Here is a 27,952-nt window from a genome sequence, read left to right on the forward strand (position 1 = left end):
GTTATCTACATCCGCCTGGGGCGTTGGGGTCTTGTCCGATGACTCCTCTACTGCGTTATTCATTTTATATATTTTTCGGAATTCATATGAAAACAAGAAATGCTCCACGTATAGTATTGTTCTTGTATCTACCTATTTCGTAATGAAAAATTATAGATTAGATAAGACGATTCATGAAGGTCATTGGTAATTTTATAAATAACAAGAAATAACGAGTGTAGTGTGTGATAGAAATGACTCATATTGGATTGCAATTCTTGAGCAAACTTATGTTAATTTCATATAATGTAACATTAAAGCAGATCCGGCGGACAGAAGTGAAACTCAAATAGAATGTTTCATAAATAAACGGCCGTGGTCCGCTGGCTAGGCGCCACTGGGCGCCCGCGCACTATTGCACAATGCATGGCAACTACATGCAGTTTTGACACTCATTTTATATGTACACTACTACACTTATTATTACTCCTTTTATAATTTTGTATGTGGGTTTTACCGTATTTTAAAGTATATTTAACTTTAACACGACCTACGTTAAGTGCAATATGAAATTCATGACTGTAATAGGTATTTATTGTGTATCCCTCAGCTTTATTTTAATCCATTTATGAATGGCTCTAGAGTGAAAGTACAACTGGCACAATGTGAAATTTGCCTATTGACAAAAATTGTTCCTGTCTCGTTCCTGCAGACAATATCGTAAGTATTAGGTGTGAATGAATGGTAATTCCAGTACTAAGTGAAAAATAAAATAGCTCCTTTCTATATTACAAAAATATAGTCCATAAATAAAGCATTTGTTGTGTTTAAAATATGATAATGTACATAATTATATGAATAATAATGGAGTAGTACTTAATACCTAGATTAAAATTTTTCCATTACAACTTTACTGTTCTTATCAACTTAATGTAATCGATATTAATTTATTACTTAACATCTGGTTGGGCGAGATTATTATATGTGTTTAGGTATTTTAGTCTGAGCTTTGTTTCGTTTATTTATATTCATTCAGTTTAAAAGGATACAAATAATATTAACGTGGAAATGTATTCTTTAATTCTGTAATGTTGGTTTGTAGCCAATATGTTTTTTAGGTAAATTAAATAAGAAAGTTGGATGTATAAATAATTAAATTACATTCCAAGTAGTTAGTCATACAATGACAGTCGTTTTTAATAATAATTATTGAAAAATCGTAAATATGTATTAAATAGTTGACAACGCGCGAAGCAGCACGTAGGCGCCTCTGTCCTTAACTCGACGAGATATGAAATCAGCAATACTGATACTGCACATACGCATAATATTATTTGTGCAAGTGACTGCCAATATTGTTTATTCATGAAACGTACTCACACGTGCGATCAACGAACTGCGTGATATAACAGAACACTACTAACGCACACTCGCAAAATTATGATCAAACGTGTGTGATATTAATATAATCGATGCAAAATAATAGAATGCCTTCGCTCCTCATTACTCGTCGTACAATATTATAGCGATGTAGGTATATTGTATGAAAAGATTAAATAAGCAACGCATGTTTGTGTTACATAAGGAATCATAAAGGTTGAAAGAGATTCTTTAATTTATTCAGGTACTATCGGTAAGTAATGATATAACTATATCTGTCTGCACTATTATATTCGGAGATGATGTAATCGTACGGCCCCACATCGCTAATGCTTGATGATAAACATATTTATTTTAAGATTTAAATCAATTTTATCATATACGTAAATATATTTTGAATTAGTTCAAATTGTAAATTCGTAGTATGAAAAACATTTAAGCACTGGTATTAAAAATATATACATATATATATAAAAGTGATTAATAATAATTTTCATTTTTGTCCAATACTGCTACTAGTACTACAGTAATTCTCGTAAGTAGGTACTAACAACAAGGTATCAATAAAATTATTACATTAACAAAGACAAAAAACTGATAATTCAAGTACCTAATCCTAGAAACTAGGTACTGAAATAGATAAGAAAAGTTAAAAATGTATTTATTATATTGACTGCTTACTTAAAAACTTAAACAGCAATTCTATCAGGAATCAGATTATAAATTTAGAATCTGGTTTAAAGCTATTCCGATAATTAACACGGCGTGGGTCCGGCTGCGTAGTTGAGTAACGGTTGTTGGGCGCCAGCCGCCAGCCCGCGTTGGATGCTACTTGTCTCATACGCATTTCACCACGTAAGCAGATATGATGGCTGTTAATGAGAAACATTAACCATCGATAAGGTTTTTTTTTTTTTTTAATAGTTCTTCCTTCAGTTCGAATTTACATATTATGTATAAGTTTATAAGTATGTTTAAAGCTTTCTATTGATTGATCAGGATTATTTATTATATACACCATACATTTTATGAAATAACTTTTCGCACATCTGTTACGATTTTCTCGGTATATATAAGTCGTAGAAAGCTTAATCTGTTTTAACGATTAAGGCGAGTCGTATCGCCGACAACGGAGAGTGGTAGCGGCAGGTGAGATGACTATAAACCGGTTGTTTCGAGAGCCACCACGTGGATGGTGTAATGATCGTTCGGAATCATTACATTTTTAAAATTTCACATTAAATTAGTTATTATTCTTTGTCAAACCTTTTCTATGTTTTATTAAATTTTGTATAACAGTTATTTTAAGTTTAACTTAAGTTACATGGTTATATCAAGCAATATAATTCGTAAGAGTGTTTTTTTTTATTAAATAATGCAGTGGTTATTTTCCTTACTTATCAAAAAAAGTACCTACTTACTTCATGTAAGTTTTTGATGTAGAAAGTATAGTAAAAATATGTAGTAATGTATAATCATCTTAATTTTCAAAATCGGTATTTATAATTTCGTTTAAAAGAAAAAGTATTCTACTTTTTCTAAGGCATTACGAAAAAATGTTTTAGGGATAAAGATTTATAAAACTAAGACAATCGGAATTTGACGCCGGCGAAGGTTCATTACATTTCCCAAGAAACTCATATCAATGCTACGATCTCGGGAGATATACGGCTGACTCGAAACTGGTCCCCATTTGGGTGACGTTTAAACGCACGTGTGCTTCACACTTAGCCTCTATTACCTCTCCTGAGACTTCAACCTCGTACGATTTTCAGTTTTATGAACAGTATATTAGAACCAAGTTTCTATATTTTATTTTCACCAACCGTCATTATTGATATACGTCGGTTATAAGTGATGTATGTACTTGTTTGTAAAAACTTTTCTATTTTAGATCTTATAGTTTAGAAGATAAGTACGATTTTAAATAGTAAGCTGTTTAGACATCATTTTGATTCTGCGTAAGAATCACTGGTATGGCGAGCAGGCAACGGCGTCGATGTGTCTGTGGGACTTATTAGCTCATTTTACGATCGGCGGCCTCTTGTCTGTTAATGATACACACACAAGCGAACGAAAGGTTTGAAGAAGTTTTACCTCATGATACTATTTGTTAAAATAATTAAAACACATTACTACTGTAATACTAAAAAGTATATATTAAAATTAGTGTATTTTTATAGAACATATGACGTTCTTAATATAAAAAAATGAATTTTTATGGTTAAATAAATAATAATATTTATGTAAAAATGTGTAAACACGTACCTACTTCTCTAGGAATACGCATTATGCCTAGATAGTTGACATAAAATAATAGTGCAGCAACGTTCCAAGGATACTTCGTCAGCTTTAGCAATGTGTGAGACTCATGATGCAAATATTTATTACAAGTAACCATGTAAAGAACTTTCTTTATATAGTCATTGGTGCACATACCAGAACTGCATAGTAATCTGCGGAAAATAATCTACAATTTAATTTGAAAATGTATAGTATTGTTTATTATTTTTTTAAGATTAGTTTATTAAATATCTAAAAGTTAAAATATTTCTTTTTTTATAGAAAATATCAGCAACACATTTTTTTTAATATTAATACTTATTATTATTTCCCCTGAAAAAGACACCCATGGTCCATGCACCATTGATCTATTGAATTATTGTTTTATGATGTATGTATTCGTTTTATTTCTGAAATGTTATAGTGTTCAGATAATATCACATCCTTATGTATGTAGGTACTAGGCACGCAATGAATATAAGTAATCAAATGAATCGTTAAGTAAAGCGACCTTGTATTAATCCCAGCCAAGACACCATGATCATGCAAACCTCGGCAAAAAATCGTAACTATGAAGGCATGGAATATTTTTCAAACACCATGATGTCATGGCGCATCGAATTACTGAGTGCTTTGACCTTGCTTGTCATTTGTTCGTACTTATACATGATTGATATTAATAACAATAAAACCATCGCGTTTGATCATATGACTTAGAATTGGAAGTTATTCTCCTACCAACTCATTCGTTTCCAAGTAACCGACGATATAAAAAAAACACCTTTGGTTCACATTGTACAAAACTTGAATAAAATCTTAAAAATTTTGCTTAGCAAAACATTCATACTAGGTAGGTATTTCCAATTTAATTCCTTTTGAAACAAGTCATATTAATAATTTAAAACATGATAATTATTATGAGGATCAAACAAGTTCGAAAATTCGTGTATGTTAGGTATATAAATAGTATAAACACCCCAAAATATTTATTTTCAGTTAATATTGCTAACAGTGATTATTAATGACATTATATCAGTAGGAAGGTAGATTTTCTGAGTGCCTTTTTGACTTTTAGATATAGCTTGTAATTAAATATCAATGTATTATAAAGTATATTCGAGAGGTCGGGACTCGGTATAACTTGTTTATTGTCCTCAAGCAGCGTGGGCCCCAAATTAGCATGGAATCATATTTCAATTAAGTGTATTTGATGAGTAAAATCTTATAATTATATTTCTAGATCTGTATTTAATATTAAAGCAATTATTTAATTGAAGTAATGCTGATGAAACTTTTTAGATTTCATCATGTCTGTTTGTTTCTTACATTTTTCACCTTTATGAACAATGAAACCTACTTTGCTTCCGGTAGGCTAACTGCATATTGAATATCATCAAGGGACAATTTAAATTAACAACGGCAAAATAAAAATACAAAGTACGTAAATGATTAATGATTTAATATAATAATAAATAGACTCTGCCACGCAATGTGTGTGATGATTTGTGTTATGTACATTGATAAACCAAGTACCGTAAACAAGTAATAAGTCAATAGAAACTAATATTTGAAAATAATAAACAAGATTTGAAAGATTAAGAAATTTGTTTAAACTTTTACTTATTTCCCACAATAATTAATCAATATTATGATCCATTATAATCTAAGCATACAATTCTTGTTATATATATATGTAACATAAAAACAAAAGTACATATTTTATAACAACATTCAAAACAATTAATAAATTTAGCTTATATTAATTAACTTTGTCGCTGCACCCTTTTGTCAAGTACTTAACGCCTATTTAATTTTAACACGTGGAAATTATGAATGTTATAAAATGCGCGCAAGGGAGTTGGATCGCTGTTTCATGGTCGCCGGACGCGAGGCTGGCATGGCAGGCGGCCGTCGCTCACACAAAAAATAAACAACTTTCCTCGAAACGGCGATGGCGCTAAGTCATCGCCTCGATCCAAAACGTCGTAAGCAAACCGATGCAGTGGGTAACTTGAGCTCTTTTGTGGACGTGAAAGCCTGAGCCGAAATAACTTGTTGATGTTCGTTGCGGCAGCGCGGGTGTGAGCGGACGGGCGCGGGTACGGAGGGGCCTAGCGCCGCTGAGCGACGGCCTGTCTACGGCGGCGAGCCGGCGACACCCTGTCTGCCGCGGACGGCGGCGTTGTCGCGCCGTGCGCATTCTTGTCCGCCCGCGCCCCTTCCTCACGTCCCACAACCTCATGAACCGCCCGCGCGCACAAATTGGCAACGTCGCATGCAAACTTGTTTCGTAAACGGATGTGGCTACGACCGAGGCAGGGCACTGGTACTGTCTCGCTTACTCTTTCAGAGTAATATATGAGGAAACAAGATAGCAACGGTGGCGCTACATGCTATCGGCTCCCACTTGCGGCATTTTTTCACGCCGAGAATGAGGCGAGATTAATGCCTAAAGCTTTGTTTACAATGATCAAACGAATAATATATATATTTTTATATTCCAATAATTTTTTCTTGTATCAAACATTTAAATAAAGCAACTATATTCATTTGTTTAAAAATATTACTTCAATATCAAATATTAGACAATAGTGAAGGAATTGTTGGCTTAAAAAACGGCTGAAATTACTGAACTTGGCTGTTGTTTAAATTTAAAAAAATTAACAAAAAATCATGCACCACAATTTATTTAAATATTAGCCTTTTGAATTCAAAAAGCTAATATTTGTATTGTTAAAAACAATGTTGAAGATGCTTTAGGATAAATTATATAAGATAACGTAAAAATATTTCTTTGTTCGCCTTCTTCAAAACTTTGAAATTATAATAAAATCGTTGACTAGAATAAAAGTAAACAGTATGTTCACTTCTTAATGGATATACGCGGCTCGCTTCGCGCGCTCATGTCGGAGCGGTATGCGCTGCGGGCAGCGAGCGCGCCGCCAACATCCGCGCCGCGCGAGCGAGCGACAGTCAGTTCGGCGCCGACAGCCATCACGCGCAGACGTTTTCTATAAAATATGGCCGCTGCCCACACGCACTCGGCCCCCGCGCCCTCAGACCGTCGCTCAGAGGGCCGCGCTGGATCTCGTCGTATCTTCCCACCTCAGTTTAAGTTACAAGTCCTCGATGCATACAGACGGGATACACAATGCCGGGGCAATCAACGTGCTACTGCGAGAAAATTTGGTATCCACCGCCGTCAGATCCAGAAATGGCTTCAAGCTGAACCAGCCCTTCGAGCGGCTCTTTTGAGAAGAGCGCCACAGCCCGCACCTTCGCCACCTCCATATTCAGTTGGCTCTCCGGAAAGTGCCCGGCTACCATCGCCGCCACCCGCTCCGACAGTTTTACCGTCCTCAGTGCCAGTGCATACACCGTTGGCGGCACCAGTACCTGTTATGCCGCCTTCAGCAGAGCCCATAGACTTGTCAGTGCGGCGTCTTTTACCAGCTGTGACATCGGTACCGTCATACGCACCACTCACCGTTCCAGAGCAACCTCCGCCGCGCAAACCTTTCAAGTTATTCAGGCCTTACCTTTTAGAAGAAGAAGAAAAGCGGCCGTCGTTGGCGTCGTTACCGGTGTCAAACGGGGTGCATGTGTCTGCGTTTATGCCAGTGCAGAGCGCGGCAGGCTGCGCTCTTGCCGCTTGCTCAGTGCCCCGCTGGTGTTCGCCAGCTCCTTCCTTTTCGGCTCCGCTCAGATGAGAAGCAACCACTGGGGCCTTACCCCTATCCTCCTGTGATCTAGTCGCCGACGCCCGCCTGGCGCCGCCTGGGGCGTAGCCCTCCATCACCGTGCCTTAACATACACGTCGCCATAGTGCATTATGCCGTCATTACGAGATGACTGTCTATTTTTGTGTATAATAATTATAAGAATAAGAATGTATTTTTTTATGTGGGGGTTTATAAAGTATACCTACATTTATGCAGATTATAATGATATAACAATATTACTATTATTATTATATTAATAAAGAGAGTTGTTTACTAAGCTGTATTTTCTCTTATGGCGCTACATTGCTCTAAGGGGCAGGTAGCGCCGGCGCCAGTCAACTCCCCTACCTGTTTTGATCCCCTTTGTAAGTACGCGCAATAATTAAGAACATCATTCATTCTCTTTTTTCTAAAATGTTAATTGTACATAATTAAAAAGTAATTCAAAGTCAAGAGTGAACTAGATGTCCTTTACATATTTTTGAAATCTAATCATAACTTCGCCGCTAATAACTTAAGAATAGTTATTTGTTATTGTTTTAGTTTAATTTCGCTGTGTAACTAGTAAACTAATCAATTTTCAAGCGGCATTTTTATGTAATTAGTAATGCATACAGTGACAATATAATACAATACAAAGAGATTATTTTATAAGATGAAATGAGTACGTCATTAGTACCACCCAGCCATTATTATTTAGGTATTTGATTTTATTTTACCACATTTGTCGGTTAATTTTTTATTATAATTATTATTTGTGGTCATTACATTGTATAAAAAGTTTTTTTTTTCTTAACAGTTATAATAACGGCACAAGATCTCTTGTCAGTTTTGTCAATCTTGTTATAAAACTCTTGTTAGGTACTTGTGTAATATTGAAATACGAAAATAATTTCATAGTTTATATTTAAATCGTTCTCTTATCTTTACTGAACGTTTTATTATTTATCTTTGTGATATCATGATGGGTTTTAGGCAAATAGGCAAAATAAGTCACCTTTAGATTTTTTAAATAATTATCTATGATGTTGCGAATAACATTGTCTAAGATATGGAAATAATCGACGTACAGATTGCATCAGCAAATTAAAACTTCATTGACCGATTTTAAAGGAAACTGTGTTCTATTACTTGTTCTTTTTAATATTTGCTAAATCGATAATTATGTGCACATAATAACTTGTACGTCGTACAACTTCATATATAATATAGTCATCATTAAATAATCAATGGGTATCGGTGTAGTCGTATACAATAGTTTTAATGCTTCAAGAACTAAATTTTCTCCTTGAAAACTTTAAGTATATATTTAAGGATTATTTATCATTGGCATTAATAAATTTCGTAATGTACAAACATAACTCAATATATTTTAACAAAGACGGTTAAAATAATGTTATTATTACTTGAAAATGCTTGGCACATTAAACACTCAATGGTCACTAATCAGTATTGACCGTCATTTAGAGTTGACGTCTAAAGATGACGCACTCGTGCAATTGGAAAACGCTATTCGTTACTCAAGACTCATGTTAGGTATCGCAAAAGTTAAGGAAATTAAAGTAAATAAACATGTGATCTCCGAAATAAAAATATGTGTTATATTGAAACAACTACACCTCTTAAATATTCTTAGAAACGATAGCCGATTATTTGGCATCATAAGAGTTTGTCGTTACATAAAAGAATGTCGTGCGTCAATAACGGAAATAACTTGAACTTAGGACACGATATTTTGATTGATAGAAAAGTTTAATGCCCAATGTAAGCATATCGCAAAACGAAATGTGTCCCATATTAGAGAAAGACCTAATTTTAACTATAGCTTAAATGTAAGTCTATAACTAAAATGGAAAACAATGCCTAAACGTAACTTTATCGTTACCTACTAATGCAACGAAACGAGATTATATGTATTTGAAAAGTAAAACGTAAAAGTCCTTTAACTTTTCCATTAAAATATCTCATTTTTAAAGTGTTAACTCTTTGTATGAATATACCAGTTACACTATAGCATTTCAGTAAATTGCACGTGCACAATCGAGCAAGAAAACACTCAATTATTCGATATCTCAAATGGTAGTTCCATTCTTACAGTTGATAAATCTTGTTCGTTGTAGTTTTATGTGTAACATTATAATACGTGCATCGTTTTAGTAATGTAGAGTCAGCTCTACATTACTAAGCGCTCTCCACTTGTAAGTATGCAATTGATAACAATTATTATTAATTGTTTTGTATATTGTGATTGTGCATGCCAATCGAACCCAATTGCGCAATTGCGTCGTCGCGACATCTTCGCTAGTTTCACATCCAGCTTTGATTTAATTGACTCTGATAATTGGTAATAAATATGTATGTAGTTATATTTTAGTTGAAGTATGTTCATGTGCCTATAAAAAGGTCACCATGTGGCAACATAAGACAATAAAGGCTCGTTTACTGGACGGTTGTGTTCTTAAATGTGCGATGCGACGTACTCAATGCGGCGACGCGCAGTCTGGCGCGGCGCAGGCAAACATACGCGACGTTAAGTCTGCTCTGTCGTTGTTCGGATGTTATAAATTATAATGTTAGTTTTCATTTACAAATTTATCATCTGGTTTAATTATTAGATATGTTATTATACATGAAATAATTATACCTACTTACCATAAAAAAATTAGATATTTTTTAGTTTTATAAATTCGAGGTCCCTGATTTAGGCTTGTGACGGGAATAGTTTCTAAGTTTTAAATTTAACTTTTTTTTGATTTTTTACTATTATGGTTAAAACTTGTACTATTTGATGTAAAGCTTAATTAATAAAATAGTCCTGAAATAGCTGGAGTTAATAATTTTTTTATAACTCACCGTGAAGCGGTGGTAACTTAAATATTTTTTTTTGAAAAATAATAGATTCAACCGAAATGACCCCTTTATAAACAAACATGAGACAGAGTAACAGAACTTTCTCTTCTTCTAAATGCATAATCAACCGACTACCTGCACCGGTTTTAAAATAGTCGCAACATCGCGATGAATTAAATTTAGTTTCTTTTCCGTTAAATGGTTTACTTTATATATATTATATAGTTATAATAAAAAGTATATTTATATAGTTGTAATAAAAACATATATTTCCTTAGAAAAATAGCATGAATGTAAACGCAAATGAGGGCACGAAAAAGCAAACCATTGCAAACAAACTGCGCACATAATTTCCATATTCATATTGTCTAATTAAGTTATAAAAAACCATAAGTTCCTAGGCATATAACATCCAGATTTTATAATAACAATATTAATTTAAAATTATTTAATAGTTGCCCCTATCCTTCCAAGTTTTCCAGTGGGACTATGTTTTTAAACTCGTTTCAAAAGTCTCGAACCATCCGTCTTAACCTACGACAATATCGAGATTTGCTTATATTATTATCTACATTGCTGCACTTGCAGATGCCTGCAGTGATATTTACGACATACAGCCGGGCAAATGTGATGGCTCATAAAACCCAAGCCGTAGGCATAACACCAGCGCTGATGTCAAAAGTATTTTTGGCACGAACATCGAGGCGACAGTCCTCCGTTATGGGTCATTAAAGGCAGCTTATCACTCATCTATCTATAGCTACTGTAATATATCACGTTGAGAGCATATATAACGAATTAAATAAGTAGTACTTACAGTTTACCTCTCTTGACTAATATTATTAGATAATAAACGGAAATTATATTTTAATACCATTTTATAGTGGTATTGTTCTTTGTAGAGATTCAACTTTCAGAAATTAAGAATTATAAGTAATTTAGAATCGAAATAAACAATAAGTTTTAAAATAAAATAAGACATTTTTGTAATTAAAATTAGACGTCGAGAAGATAATTCTAGTAATATAATCACATATATCTTAACTCACCAGATGTGTTTTTACTTTTTACGAATGTAAGGAGAGATTATGTACAACGAAGAACAAGATGACGACATTGGCGGTAATCTATATGTATCTTTGTGCCGGTAATTACAAAGTAAGTAAGTATATTAATAAAATAAAAACCAAAACAATTTGCAGTAACAATTAAATTCTAAACAGGAATGGAAGGGCTTACAACCGGTGGTTCTCTTTTTAATTATATAAAAAACATATATTATGTCGTATTTAAATGCATACAACAACTACATTTTTTATTATAACATTGTTAACATTTTAAATTAAAAACAGTTACGCCACTAAATGCGAAATATCGTAAACGATATGAAAAGTTCCTGTTTCGCCCATTCATAAAATCATAAAGGGGGGCTTATAACTATGAGCTGTAAGCAAAACAATGCTCTTTGTAAAAGTAACTCCTTCATATCTTCTAGTTACCTGAGAGGACAAAGGCGTATTAAGTTAGACGGGTCCTTCAAGTGAGTTGTTTCCGTGGTGCAAATAGAAAATAATTTACCGTGGAACCTTTGTTTGTCATTCAAGATTCTTTTAGATATTTATTCTGAGCCGACAAAGACTAGGAATAAAATCGTACGAGAATACATAAAATAGTTTATTCTTAAAATCTCAGCCGCTTTTCCCCGGTTTAATAAATATTCTTGTTCCATATTATGGTTAATTTAATTTAATAAACAATTTAAATGTGTAAGTACGTATATTTGATATCATGGCCTGTTTAAAATAAGTTTGAAGATATTTTTGTTATGGAACGAAGAGTAAATAGGATTGAAGGGGAATAAGCACTTAAAGGACTTTTTTTATTCATCCCTTAGGGGGTAAAATGGGAGATAACAGTTTGTATGGAAATGTATGTTTTGATATTAGAAATATGGTATTAAGGCATTTGTCTATAAATACAAAAGATAGTTCATAAAGCGTTATTGAAAATTAATCCCTTAAGGGGGTAAAATCTGTGATGAAAATTGCATGGAAGTTCGTTTGTCCTCTAATTTAATAATATGAAAATCGATTTTTCGTGTTCTTTTTCAATGAGTGAAAAACCAACGTTGCTGTATTTTCCATTAGAATAATGCTATCGGGTACACGGCTGAGTAAATATAATTTTAAACAGTCGTGATTAACACTGACATTATTACATTTAATACATAATATATTTATCAAAGAGCATTGTGTTATATTAAAATTTTAATGTGTACCTAACCTATCTAGGATAGTGACATAAGTCTGTTCCCATTTAAATCAAGTGTATTAATTTAAAGTAATAGTCTGTAATTTAAATTATTCCTTACCTAATTTACAATATACATATATTTAAATACTATTATACTGTAAAAATCTAATTATATAGCGGTTTATTGCTATTAATTATCTACTGTGAATGATATGTACCTAATAACACAAAGTTGCACGTACCTCTAAAGTTCATAATAAAGAACTATTTAAACATATAGCACGTAATAGTTCATAGGGTCTCATATTTCAGGCAGCTAAGTAATACGATAGGAACTTAAAATGGTTGAAATACCCACATGATACCTGGAACGCTTGAATGTGTGGACTATGTTTGAATATCAACAAACATGAAAGCAAGATGGAGTAGGTTAGCTAAGCAATTAAATATTTTACAATTTTATTGTGTCATTAAAACAAAATTTCAGAACCGGGGAGAGTGAGGTGATTGTGAATATAATCAGCTCAAAGTAATTTGGACGCGTCATAAATAGCTCGAGTCCATAAGACAGACGGAGAGGCGCGGGTGTGGCGACGGCTCAGGGCGATGGGACGTCCGCGACCGGTCGAGCGCTACGATCGCCGATGGCGTGATGTGATGGCCGCTCGCTTGGCGCCAACGTCGGCAGCGTGTTATTTCCGACACCATTACTCACGCTGGCTTCGACTAATTATAATATCCAGCAAGCCCGCATCGTTCACGTCACTGACCGCTTGCATATCTAGTACCAAATAAGCTTTCATAAGACTAAATCTATAAAAACATTCTCAGAATTATGTTAATGGATGTATATAATTAATTAGTTCTATTGCAAAATCATAATGTTCTGAATTCCGATTATCTTTAATGGATGCCGGCTTTTTTCTTTTAATTGATAGCATAATGATTCGGAAAGATCAGAGGTGTCGGCGTCGTCGAAACGAGCGGCTCCGTAAACATACAATATATGGATATATAATTATATGCGAAGACGTGTAATCACAATCAGCGCGCCCTCTGACACCGCTAGCGAAGTTCGAAGCGATAGCGCTCTGCTTAGTGCAAAATTTTCACGATATAATTTACATTTTTACGTATGTTGCTCATTGGAGCCCGCGTTTTAATAATACCACAAACAAACATATTATTGGCTACCAGTTCATAATATTTAAACGAAGTCTTGTTTTGATCAGTAATGTCTGCTCTTCTGTCTTTATACAACCATCCATAGGTTACATTTATAGTTATACACATATGTAGAGTATATTAAGTTATGCTATGATTGTAATTATGGCATCAGATTGTAGCTTGGTAACCATATTATAATACTATGAAGAAGAAAATGCGCTTGTTCATATTTATAATGTTTCTCAATAGACAGTTTTCGCTCTAAAACTAGATATTATTTGTCTAAATAAGTTCTGGTTTTTGCAATATGCGTTCAGTTTGGCGATTAATTTGTATTATTCCAGTTAAAGGTTACCAGAAGAATATACTCAAGAACTTTATAACTCATAACTACGTGTCGCTGTTTGTGTGAAAATACTTATCTATTATTCAGATATTTTCAAAAAGAGAGCCCAAAATTGGTATTTCTCCTTGTACTACATTTTATGGTTAACTATAAAAAAATTAAGTACCTAACCTATCCGAGTTGATAGGACAAACTTAACGCAAATAACGTAAGAACATTAAACAAGTCTAATTACGTAAAATATAACAAAAAATTGTTAAATGGAACTAAAAACTTGTACCTACTTAGTTCAATACCACAGTTCAGACCGCAAGCAAACAAGCCATTTATTTGTTTTTTGAATAGATTTTTTATTAATTAGTACAAATACACAAAATATACTTAACACTAATATATCTATGCCATATGTGTCTCGAAATTATCCAAATTTAATTTAATTATATAAATATAAATTGAAATGACAATTAATATTTTCAATCATGCTTAATATAATTTATGTAAATAAAATGCAACGTGTATAACGTACGTTGCAAATAATATTGTACTCTACCGTCTTTACCTTCATAGGAGGGTCACATTAAATTTTCAAGAACGACGACCGACCATGACGCAAATGCTGTTTCTGGCAAAGAGAATAAGCGGCCAGTCCAACGTTGCCCCTGAATTAAGAAATTTGTTCACGCCTTTTGTTTTTCACACTGATAATATTTTGAGATGCCATGTCAGAAATTTGGGTGGCAACGAGGACTTACATCACACAAAACTTGCTGTCTTCGGATTTAAATAGAACAGATTTTTACTATTTTTAAAATCAATAGTTATATATACATCATCGATTTCATAATATAGTTTTAGGACTTCCTTTACGGGCCATTCATTTCACTAAGTAATGACGGAGTCAAAGACTAGCGAAAATAGTCTTACGTAATAAATGTATGCACCCTTACTTAGTATTCTTCAATGTAGGTATGGTAAGGATACTTTAACTAAGATTAACACAACTATGGTCTTCAATTTTCTATATATTTTATTTATGTAACTCTAACTAAAAAGTTAAGCAATTGTCCAAATTTGCGCCCTAACTCTAAATGAGCACAGGTCGCCAAGTGGCTTCAGATATGGACAAATTTTAAAGGTGATGCAGGGATGATTAATTGTTATCTAGAATTAATTTTCTTAGCCTAATATTTTATTAGTGTAACGTGAAACAGATGTAGCTGAAAATATTTTTGTCAGTTATTAAATGAATACTGCCGATAATTTGATGTATGTGGATTAAATATAAATTGCAACAACAATTAGTACGTAAGTACGCAGAAAACTTGTGAATGTTTAGTAGTCTGTTTTCAAACGTTAGACACCATTCTGCAATAAGGACCGTTGGTGGGTTGAGTTTTTCGTGAAAATTTTTTTATGAATATCATTTGTAATCAATGTATATATTTCAATTCCTCTGCTTAATTTAAAATGACAATAACTTTTATCTTAAGTAACACATAAATTCAGCGAGCAACATAACAATTTCAATAATTATTTCGGATATAAAATTATCAAACAAGTTCGTGCCGACATTGGACGATTCAGAACACTGTTTTTTTACAGAATTGACGCACATAAATCCATTGCCAAGGTAAGCCCAAGTCACTCAACTAGTTTCCTATGAGTGTTCATTGTTAACAGGCACCTGCCTAACTATATTACTTGCCAAGTCAGAAATACATGTTGTAAGATGCGACAATGTCTAATTTAATCTCCGGTGTGAGCAGTTGTTTCAACTTGAGCTCATTATATCGAGTTTCCATGCGGTTTCGGCGGTTGGCCTCTTGATAAACTTTTCACGATTGTGGGCCACCCGAGTCTGTGGACCACCCGAGAGCGGCGTGTGTAATCGATGTCGTAAATAATCGTGGCGCAATAAGATCATCCTTGCCGTCTTACCGTGCTACACTAAGCCCTGATAAGACTGAGATGCTTCATGGCTTTGTACGACAGCACACTGTTTGACTTTATTAAGTAATCTTCTTTGTTAAACGTGATATCAGTGGTCTTTACATAGACACCTACTGGAAGATAATCTAACTGCTCGTTAGATTTTTAATTAATATTTATTGCATAAACTTGTTTTTATTATGACACTATCTTCATTTTGTTATAAGTTTTATCAATAGTTGCAAATTCCTCATAAAGTAGATGACCCACTTTACGGATAGAGTGAGTCAGAGTCTTGTAATTGTGGTATGCGTGACTATATTATATTCTGCAATAACCTAGGGCCTGACTGACTGACAATCATCGTGATGCTTTAAACATACACAAATACTTAAAATTTGGAAGATACTTTCGTTTCAAAATTAAGATGCCAAATATGAATATAAGTTATATTTTTCGGAATTTCTGTTCCTGATCACTAAAGGCTTCAATTTTCCCAATTGTTGGTGGCGTCACAGTGTCACACAAAGTGAACCTGAAGAAACCACTGGTTTTATTGCACTTTTCCAGCGAAATGAAAGAAAAGTTCACGATTCTAACTATATATATTCGATATTTAAATTAACAAATAAATATGTTAATTTTATGTCAGACACCCAAGATATAAAATAAAAAACAATGGTTTTTTTCAATGTATTTTTATTGATGATTTGTATCCCCCTATTCTGGTAATGAAAATTACAAAACTAAATGAACTATTGTATTTAGAATGAATAGATGACTAATTTTATCAATAAATATATAAGTATAATTACCATTTCGTCTTTCTTTAATATTAGTTATAGTACCTAATATAATTATGTTTAATTGTATTTACGAATCCATTACCTAAATAATGATGATCGAGGTACTTACGTATATATTACATATTTTATAATATATTATTTAGGAGCCTTTCCCATAGTAACGAGCAAATATTATGCAAAGCGGTGTATCTATAATAAATACGATATACGTATATTAATCTTAAATTAGTTTTTAACGAAACTGTAAATAAATAATTTCTTGTAATAAATTTATTTTAAAGGCTGTCGATATGGTTTTGCATTCTTAATATAATTAATTAATTGTAGGTATACATTGAAACTAGTTTGTGTATACTCGTGTCAGCAGTAATGTTATTTGTAACTTGTAGCATGGATTCAGCGACAAGTTGTCTGGCAGGGCCAGCGGCGCCCGGCACCTCCGCCCTCCCGCCTTTCCCCCCTCGAGATTATATTATGGGCTTGACGCCGGCCGTACCTCCGCCCCTCGTCCTCCACCTCTGCGCCCGCGCTGCCGCTTCTCAGAAAATGATACCACCGAGCGGCGATATTCTAACGCACACACTCGCACATCAATATACGGACGGATATGTCGATATCTCGGACGGAATTTTATTTATGAATAGTTGTCAGACGTTTATAAAGGTTAGAAGCAGTATTGGTGTTTTATTTTCAAACTCATTACTACATTAATTAAATAAACAAGATATGTAATTATCTACCTAGAAAAAATAGCATTAAACATATTATTTTATTGCGAGTTCATTTGTAAAACTTATGTTCACTTATTATTCAATTTAGCCAGATTAGTTTTATGAAATGATTTAAATAATGTTTAATAGAAGACAATATCATAATAAGAGTGAGGTATTTGCCATTTAGTTCATGTCGTACGTTCATGTGTGGAATCAAACGATTATTTTCCTGTCATAACTACGGCATAAAAAAACCTCCGAGATATAATGTAACAGTAATCAAGCTGATGGATTCGTATTTGTATTTATAATAATATTGTGTGTGTAATATGAATCTATTCTATGAATAATCATCCACAAAGGAAATAAGCGGCCGCGGTTCGTGAATCGTGAGCACACAACACGTGCGTATGTGTACGCGCAAGTGGGTCCATTCGAATGGGTGTGAGGTCGTCAAGTGGGTTAGTGTGCGTAGATAATTTATCGGCGAGTGCCGCTTGGCCGCTGTGTGGTGACTCGGCCGGTGAGGTGGGTCACACTTTATATGGAGACTTGTCTAATTCACTGAATAAATCTACTGGGTCTAAGTTTCTACTGAATAATGAGTGGACATTGAAAGAATTAGCACAATGCGTGTTGCGTCGACACGCTTTCCTATGTAATATTATGCCGAGACGTATTAGTACGCTAATTAACATTACAAATATTTAATTTGTTTACTTACAATTATTTAAATATTCATTTTTATAAAAAAAACGGCTTAATAAACAGTGGTGCGATAAATTGTAATATCAATGTAATGAATATCACGCGATTCCTTTCAATCATATGGCTCGATTCATATTATAGAATATAATTGCTTTATGTCGTTTCAATAATGAACGACTGAAATCTGGAAATTTCCAAGATTTTCTATCTCAAAATTAGGCGCGAGATGCTAGAAAGCATATTTGAGTTACGTTAATTCGTATCTATCGTACTCTGTATAGCTGACTCATCTATGCATTTATTTTAAATATAATGCGTAGGTTACCATTTACCAATAATACCTTTATTTATTTTCATATTAAATTTAATGACTATTACTTTCACCCTGACCCACTACTGTATGGTTGATTGAGATAAGTCTGTCTTTGTAAATTATACATATATGTATTTAAAACTTAATTAAGTATTTGTTTCTTACGATTGTTCTTCATGTTTTATGTGTAGGTACGATAAAGAGATGCAACAAATATAACTTATAAGTAATTTTTGTCTGATTATAATAAAAAAAGTTCAAATTGCACATAAACAATCTCCTGTTAAAATTAAACGTTTAAGTACTTAAGTGAACAGCGATTAAACTTGTCACTTGTTAATTCTGCACAAGCAATCAGTTTATCTGCAATGTAAACATCTGACCTTGCCTCCTTAAGGGATAGGATGCACACAACATACATTCCTATCTTAATTACATTTAAAGATAATACAATTTATAGCTATGCATGTAGTAAACATATAGGATACTATAGATATACATAGCTACATGGCTATGTACTGGCAAATAAGCCAATGCAAACTGTAAACAAAACTGACACACGTGTTTTCCGCATATAAAATAATTAATCAATCTCTTTTGTTAATAAATATTATCAATATATTATTGTTATGTATTTGAAGCATTAAATCTCTTGACATATTTTATACTTACACAAGTGATATTTACATCATTTGATGTGAGCTGTGTCCTTGTTTACACATTCAGAACAATAATTACTAAATAATACATGTTAAAATGTTTACCTTTTCAACCGACTTCAAAAAGTACTACATTACCTATATAATCGTAAATCGACTTCTAAGTAGTCTAATATTTTCATTTCATTTTACCTAGGAGGACTCTAAAAAATATGTTTAATATGCAATTATTTTTATTACTTTTTAGTGCATTTTTATTTGTTTTAAAATAGTGTTTTGTTTGAAGTCGGTTTTTCTTTTTGTTAAAATTTTATTTATTAAAATAGTTATTTATCAAATTATTTTTTAGCAAGTACTTTGTATACAAATGTTGATGTAAACTGTGTATAAGTTATTAGTGTGATGGTATTTCCGTCAGGCGACACAGTTGCGGTTTCTCTACGACGCTTATGTCCCTGATGTCATAGCGAGATGATACACAATTATTATTACTCTTGACAACTTAGCTATGCCAAATTTATTGCTTGTATTTTAGACGATATGGTATCACAAATATACACACATACTCTATAAATTATACCTTTTACATTTTAGGTATTTTATTTTAAAAGGCCAATAATAAAAATAACCATTAGAAAAATAACTCTTGCAAGCACTTTTCACTATACCTAATTTTAAAAGTTAAAAATGTTAAAATGGTCTAGAGTTATCTCTGATTCGTCATAATATTCGTAGAGTCAACTAAACTACCAAGAAATTAAGATACAGATTACTGTCTCTTCTGGACTAGTGTTAATCGTATTATGTACCTGGGTGGCAAAAAACGAGTTCCTAAACTGAAAATTATATTCACTTTTCACCACATTTTAACTTAACAGTAGGCTAGCTATTTTACCTACTTTAAAATACGTACTTTATGTTGTTAATGGTATATTATAGTATATTTAAAATATCTAAAATAAAAGTAGCTCTTCCTTACTTCCACCAACTGCACCCCATCTGAACTACTCAGGTATCCACTTAAATACACACAACAAATTCCATCGAAATAGGACCGCTTATGAGTAGGTCATAGAGTTATTATGAAATCGAAAATTTTGTATTCTTTACGTTCGAAAACTTGGCTTTTTTACTGTTATTGAGCGAAAGCAAATAGCCTAAACAGTTATTTTTTTTAAGAATAAATACAATATTGGTGTACACATAATTACATAAAGAACATGAAATTTATGTTAGTCGCGCCAATGTTCCAATATAATACCTACTAGTAAAGTACGAAGCACCGGTACTTCTGTATTAATATTTGCGATAAATGCGTTGTATCTTCTGCTTGAAGTTTAGCCGGAACAAACATAAAGACAGACAACTTGTAAAAGAATGTTATTTTGGTATATATACCGTGCATACATACATTATGTAAAAAAATAACCGTTATTTTAATTTCTAAATTTTTGTGGGTGATATCAAAAGACAAAAGAAGTAGGAGCTAACGTATCATCGTGGAAAGTGAAAAACGCGTTTACGTGTTTACATCCCTCGAGCAATAAATGCCTCAAATAAGTATATGCTTTTAGTTATTTTTTTAGCGACTTTGGATTTATTCTCGATCTACGAGAAACATTGAGACAGAAAACAGGCATTCACAGTCTAATTAAATTCATGCATTAACTGGTCTGTGGGCGATAACTTCGGATACCATCGATTTTCCAAAAAAAAAGAAATGGAGCGCTTAATGCGAGATTTAATTTGCAGGGTACTTCTGGCAGGGTTCTAGAATACAGCTCTGTACTCTAGAACCCTGCCAGATTGGAAGCAAAATGTTCCATGCTCATTTCTTTCTTATAATTTAGTAAAATAAAGAAATGTTCAAAAAAGTAATTTAACAATTTGGCCACAAGTACCCTGCAAATAAAAAACTCGCGTTAAGCGCTCCATCTCTTTTTTTTTGGAAAATCCCTAGAAACAGTGACGCTTACGGCGGGGAGAGAAACTACTAAAAATGTAGTCGATAGATTTTGAAATACCATGGTTTTTGTATAAGGTCAGTCTACGTCTTATTATGATTTGTGGTTGCTACTCCAGAACCTATAAGCTCTAGTGGTCATCAGATCTGCGACTATTGCAACTCTTTTATTCCACCTACTTCCATTTCACTTCAGAAGTAATTGAACTATATTTTTATTTATAATTCAATATTCTAATAATAGTAAGTATCTACTTAATATTTTAAAATGATTGATTGACATTCAAAACACATCCTAACCTCCTAAATGTAGGACAAACAAGATGGAAATTAGTACAGGAATTTCGTTAGGGACGATTTGCGAGTTAAAATAAAACCGGAGTATATTTAAAAAAAAATCAACCATATATTCCTTTGTACGGGTAAAATTCTTTTGATGTTACTATTTACAATTTTTATTCTCATTATGATATATGGCTCCGCTAGTTGCATCACCATTCTAGATTATAATAATTACAGCTATTATACTTTTGTGGATATAAATGAGAATATCAACTATTCGACCTTGTTACCATAATCATTTACTTATAAACCACTTTTTCTTCGATAATTGCATCATTTAATATTTTATGATCTTTATTTTATTACGAATAAATGATAATGATATCAAAATTAACAAAATATAACGAATGCTGCATTATTAACACGATTGTGACAAGATATATTCAGTACCATTTTTATTAAGTCAGAATACTTCCACTGTGTCTGCTATGATGTGACGACATGTAATAATGTTGCAAGTGGTGCAAGGACGGGCAAAACTATAGGACGGACTATATTTATGTCATAATCCTTCCACCCTCCAATTTGTACCTTCTATTAGTTATGATGAGGTAATAGATAAAATTCATAAGCATTTTCAAAATATAAAAAGAATCTTCGTAATACATATATTCATTTGAATCATTTTATTTTATATAATATATAGGTGGATGATAGACCGATGACGATGGCCTCATCATCCTTAAAACCAGAAAGAAACAATTATAACATGTAAGTAGTATGTATAAAAATCATGAGAAGGATCGTCAGTAAAAATTCCATGTATATGATGTTTCTTATGTTATGTAATATGACCCATAAAGACTGTTTATAAAAGATTTGTCTTGAGATGTAATGGTCGTCTAGGACTATAAAAAGGTCGTCCCCACTTGAGTCGCTGGGTCGAGAGGAAGTACGGCACACTGTCGTACAGAATGACGCAGGTACTTACTGGACACGGATGCTTCGGTAAGTACCTGCACGGGATAGCGCGGCGGGAGGAGTCACCCTGCTGCCACGAGTGTGGTGCGCCAGTGGATTCGGCGTACCACACCCTGTACGAGTGTGCTGCGTGGGGGCCCCAGAGGCACACCCTTGCGGCGACTATGGGCGGAGACCTTTCGCTGCCGAGCATCATCAACGCCATGCTCGGTAGCGAGATGTGCTGGTCAGAGATGCGCTCCTTCTGCGAAAGTGTCATGTCGCAGAAGGAAGCCGCGGAGCGGGAGCGGGAAGAGAGTGCCGCCGCTGACTCGCTCCGCAGAAGACGACCGGGGAGGAGGAAAAGGCGCTACGCGCACCTTCTCCCACCGCCTCAATAGGCGCCGCAGGGACTAGGGGGGTCCCAGTACCCCGGGAATCACCCCTAGGTGTTAGAGGCCCGCATAGGTGGGCCGACCGTCAGGGCGTCACGGTAGCATGCGTAAGCGATCCCGTGGCGTCCATCGAAAGACGGAGAGGGTACCGCTGGTTTTTTAGTGGGTAAACCCGGCGTACTTGGGCGCACTCGGCGTCCAGGGTTCCGGGGAGTCCCACACACCCCCCCACTTTCCATCACGTGGGGGAAGCGCGTAACGCGTTTTTCCAGCGAGAAAAAAAAAAAAAAAAAAAAAAAAAAAAAAAGGACTATAAAAAGGTCAACTATCAACAAGGTGTTAAACTCCGAAATAAAATAATTAAGTTTTAGATTTTGGCTCCTCTAAACAGGTTTGAACAGTCATGTATTAGTGCTCGTTTAAATATGAAGGTAAATGTCATACAAACCATATCTCTTTTCTTCGTATACAAAGGGATGCAAAAATATTTATAATTTGAAATTTACAATAATGAAAACTCATCGAAACCTAACATGTATTTAATAAAAACTTTTAGTCGTGGAGCGTTTGGCTGAATTCTTTATACTTGTGCCAATATTTTCAAAGTAATAATTAACCGGATGTCTTAGTGATAACACGTTCATTGGAAATACATGCCATAAAAAATTGACCTGTTTATAGCATTAATTAGAAATAAAGTCTAGTTGGCGACGTTGCTTACAAATTAATTATGTAAAGATACTTTATATTAATTTAAAAGATTTTCCTCGCAGAGTGAATGGGTATACTAATTCAAGGTAAGCGGGTGGCCCAACTCAACGCCACCAAGTCTAGTGTGATAAATGCATGGCAGACTACATCGTTATTAATCTTTATCTACAACATAAAACGTTGAGCAGGAGCTGAGATGACACAATGAATCTAAATAGTTGATCTTAAGCGAAGATTGTGGTTCTTAATTAGTATTTATAATGCGTTTTATAACCTTTGCTAAAGAAAAACACTTGATAAAAGTATACAATTGATTTTACCCAATATATGACACTAACCATTAATGGACCAGCGTTGGGAAAAATGTCTCAGCTTTCACCTTAAAAACGTTTTAGTTTAGGTTCATGTTCATCTGGGTGCGGGCGGTTCATGTTATTATATGTTACAATTTATAATCATGTTATGTTTCACATTATAAACCGTTATACCTTTATATAAATAAACACAATTTAAAGAAATATAATAAGACGGTTCGAACAAATGACAAATCAAATTTAAAAGGACACACGAAGATAACATAGACAATAACTAAACAATTATGATAATTTTTGTGAGATATATATTATATATATTTAATTTCATGTATTTTACTGATTTAAATACATTCAATTTTGTTAATTTTCTTTCTTGTTTTTTTTTAGTTTGTTACATAGAAATTAAAATGTTACATATTGTAAGAACAATATTATTTTTTGGTACTCAACTGCGATGACAATTTGTTAGGCGGGTTGTAAAAATACAAAAATTAACGTATTTCCTATATAAACCATTAAAAGCGGACGGAAAGCTTGCGTTGGAAACATGCTGCGTCATGAGCACGTGTTTACTTTGTATCACGTTGAGATGAATAATATATAGAGGAAAATCATATTATGTACTTGTATATTAGTTTCATGTGTGATAAGTCTCTTTCGAGTGACAGTTTTATTGAGTTGTATAATCTATGAAATAATAATCAAAAATAATGGTTGTGTCCAATATATTATCATGCACTTAACTATATTATTTAAGAGGATTATGTACCTATAGATTTCAGATATTTATAAATATATCCTGATCTGTAAACACATAACTTAAAAAGTGTAAGTATATATATATTTACTCTTATTTTAAATCATTATTATAATTTTGAAAGAATCAGCAGTATCTACCTGCTTTAAAATGTACCTAATGTTATTTGATTTAAGCAATATTTTAGTAAAATAAATTAAAAGGTTCCGTGCCTTAAAGAACTGTAATGAGTAATAAACGACACCACTTCTAAATAGAATATAATAAAGGAGCACAAGTAACAAACCTCTCAACTGGTTATACAATGGCTACCGACCGTCATTACATTTTTGATGACGTCATAATATTGCTAATAAGAAACGTCATCAAAGTATTTGCTGAAGTTTATCACATTTTAAATAAACTGTATTTAAGTATTATAAATGATGATGACTTTTCGTCGTCGCCAGCTAATAAAATTGTTTGCCATTTTTTATCACAATTAAAACATGGCTACTATATAATAAGCAAGTGAGAAATTTTATTTTGTTATTTAATTAAATGTAAAGTATGACTAATCTGTCGACAAGAAACTGCAAGAAACTTTTCATTTTCTTTTACATATTATTTTATACATTTAAAAAAAACTGATAATATCTAACAAAATGAAGACAATCACTACGAATTGGTGACTTTGAAAAAAGTTCGAATTAAAAAAAATGAAACCTACAGAAGGGTTATTATTTGAATTTTTCATTTATTTAAGAGACAATTGATAAAGTAGGTACCAGCGCTCTCGAAGTGGAGTCATTAATACTTAATAAGACGTGATTTTATATCAAGATTATATACCAAATAAACAGGTTATGTCTATTAATAAAACTCTATCTGTCATTAACTCTGCATGTTGCTGGTTATTTGCTAACTGACATGTACACCCACGTTAGCGATCAGCCTACGTGTCTGCTACGCTTGTGCGTCTACGCATCGTGAATTACAAATATTGAATAATAATAATTACCTGCGCTATACTGTCGACGTGGTGAAGTTGCTAATAAATATATTTTGTTTATTATAAGCGTAAATATTTTTAAAGTAAGGTTTCAAGGAATAATAATCTTTGTTTAATTTAAAATGAACATATGAACAAAAAATATGTTTAAAACTATAACTGCTAACTAGCTTGCTTACATGGCGAGATTTTCCTAATTAAGTACATAAACAACAATATACCAAGCAAACAATATTTCAAGTGTAGTTTAGTGTAGTAGTCGTGTCAGATATCTTTATATCAGAAAATAAACTTACATTATGGAGAAATACAAAAAGGTATAGGTATATACCTATATTTTGAAAGGATTTAATTGTACTTAATGCCATTATATATGATGTAGATATAATTTACTTGTTAACGAGACCTGTTTCTGTCATTACAGTTTTATTATGCATGTGGGGTGACGCAATATCCTGACCATACCTGCGATAATATGTCAGTTTCTAACAGGACGGTTAACGTTTTTATAGTCTTATTTATACCGATATAATACCTCGTATTATATTTATATTATAACTCATATTAACTGGTATAAAGTTCATATCATATTCACTTACATTTTCCAAGGTATTAGATTAAGTAAGTTTAAAATTTGAAAAATTAGAATTAAATATCGGTATATAACTATATAGTATAATATATATATAATAATAATCTATATCAGGTTAGGTATTATTATTTAGTTATGAGAATTTTTAATCTATGTTATGAGGAATATGGATAAGTATTTAAAAATCATTGTGATATTTCTTTTTCAATTTATCATTTTCAGCTTCAGAAATGCTGTAGCTTTACACACTACACGCATACTTACACTCCAGTACTGTATAGGTATTTTTAGTTTATTTTCTAAAAGCAAATAACGCTTCACAAAGAGGTAAATGGTCTCTCAATCTACTAATTTCTTAGTATAAACAAGTTTGCAATTTATCGTATAATTTTTTATACCTACAGAAAATAAATTATCAGAGAACAAATGATTCGCACATATAATATACAAATTACGGAGAACACTGACGAATCACTAATCATTTGGCGACCTGACCCGAATTTCCTGGAAATAAGATTGTTAGAGACACATTTTAATAATCAAATTTAAATAAATCGTTCGAGAGCTTTCTATGAATTATATTATTTTAATTGGATTCAAAAAAGTACTTCTACATTTAATGAATATTCTGATTAATTGAAATTAAAGTAGAACAGTAAAATGGAGGGGTACAAGAGAATCATTACTAGGTACTAATCTTTTTTTAAACAGAAAAAATAAACCGATTTTGGCGTAAATACAAAAAGCATTATTGAATATTCAAAGTTAACTGACTTTATATAATATATTTTTAAAGAAATATTTTTATTTTAAGCTGAGCGGCCCAGTATTTAGAACACGTAAATCTTACCCCAAGAGTTTGGGTTGTAGCCTAGGCGAGTTTCTGGCTTGGTTGCTGTTTGTATAACTATCAACATAAAGTAAGGGATGCATGTGGATTATCCCAATTCGCATTGATGCAATGTGGCGGTATAATCTCAATAGAAGAGAAAGCTTTATCATAGCAAGAAATTTAAATGTTTTTTTTTAATAGAGATTTTCACTATGAAATAGTTTGAACGTTATAATATAGTAGGTTAATTTTCATAAGCGAAGTTATACCTTAAAATAACTGAAAAAATCTAATGTATTTATTTATATAATTATCGACAAGAACTATACATACTTTGCGATAGATTTTTCAATTCGGAAACAATCCGTGAGTCATATGCGCTAGAGTTAGTTGCTAATGCATCTCACGTTTTTCGTCACATTATTTACTCCCTATGTCTGTAACTAAGGTGAATAGTCACAAGGAAATGTTGTTACTAACTCACTTATGTTTAATGCAAGTGTTGGTATTGGACAATGAAAATATATTAATTAAAATTAGTACCTACTATGTAACGAAATAACAGATTTTAATTAAAATAGAACACAAAAAAATGTCTTTACTCTTTCACGAAATTAGCTATTAGATAGATCCCTTTATGGAATGGATGAGGACTTCTTTTCAAAAACTCTTTCGAGTCCTCAAATGTTTCTAGTTTACACATATATCTACTATATAAACCCTCTGAGTCAAATAATCCAACGGTTTTAAATCGCACGAATGAGATGAATTTGTAATCTAACTGGAAGCGGAATTGCCAAGTATAGCAAGATAACGGCAAGTGTTTGAAAATAGGACCTACAAATTAGGTAACACAAGTCACGGTGATCATATGACCGAAATTTTATTCAAAAACAAATATCATATAATAAGTATGAATTGTAATAATTACATCTATCAAATCCAATAAAAAAATAACTGATGATGACGACTGATTTAAGACCAAGATCAAGAATACTTTTTTTTATTGCACAGTTACACCGTATTGCAGTAGGATAATGCATATAG

At 32.9% G+C, this 27,952-nt stretch overlaps 1 protein-coding gene across 1 annotated transcript; it reads left to right on the top strand.

Moving 5' to 3' along the window:
* The first annotated feature begins 6,544 nt into the window (after nt 1–6,544).
* On the top strand, nt 6,545–7,641 carry LOC124542347 (BCL-6 corepressor-like protein 1). Its single transcript, XM_047120320.1, has one exon. It carries the CDS (start codon nt 6,663–6,665, stop codon nt 7,350–7,352), a length of 690 nt encoding a protein of 229 aa, XP_046976276.1. The 5' UTR covers nt 6,545–6,662; the 3' UTR covers nt 7,353–7,641.
* Nucleotides 7,642–27,952: the final 20,311 nt, after the last annotated feature.

Source organism: Vanessa cardui, chromosome 2, assembly GCF_905220365.1.
Source record: "Vanessa cardui chromosome 2, ilVanCard2.1, whole genome shotgun sequence".
NCBI classification, from domain to species: Eukaryota; Metazoa; Arthropoda; class Insecta; order Lepidoptera; family Nymphalidae; genus Vanessa; species Vanessa cardui.

What these genes read in the sequence shown, in the direction of transcription:
- LOC124542347 (XM_047120320.1), top strand. Translation starts at nt 6,663, where the DNA reads ATGGCCGCTGCCCACACGCACTCGGCCCCCGCGCCCTCAGACCGTCGC.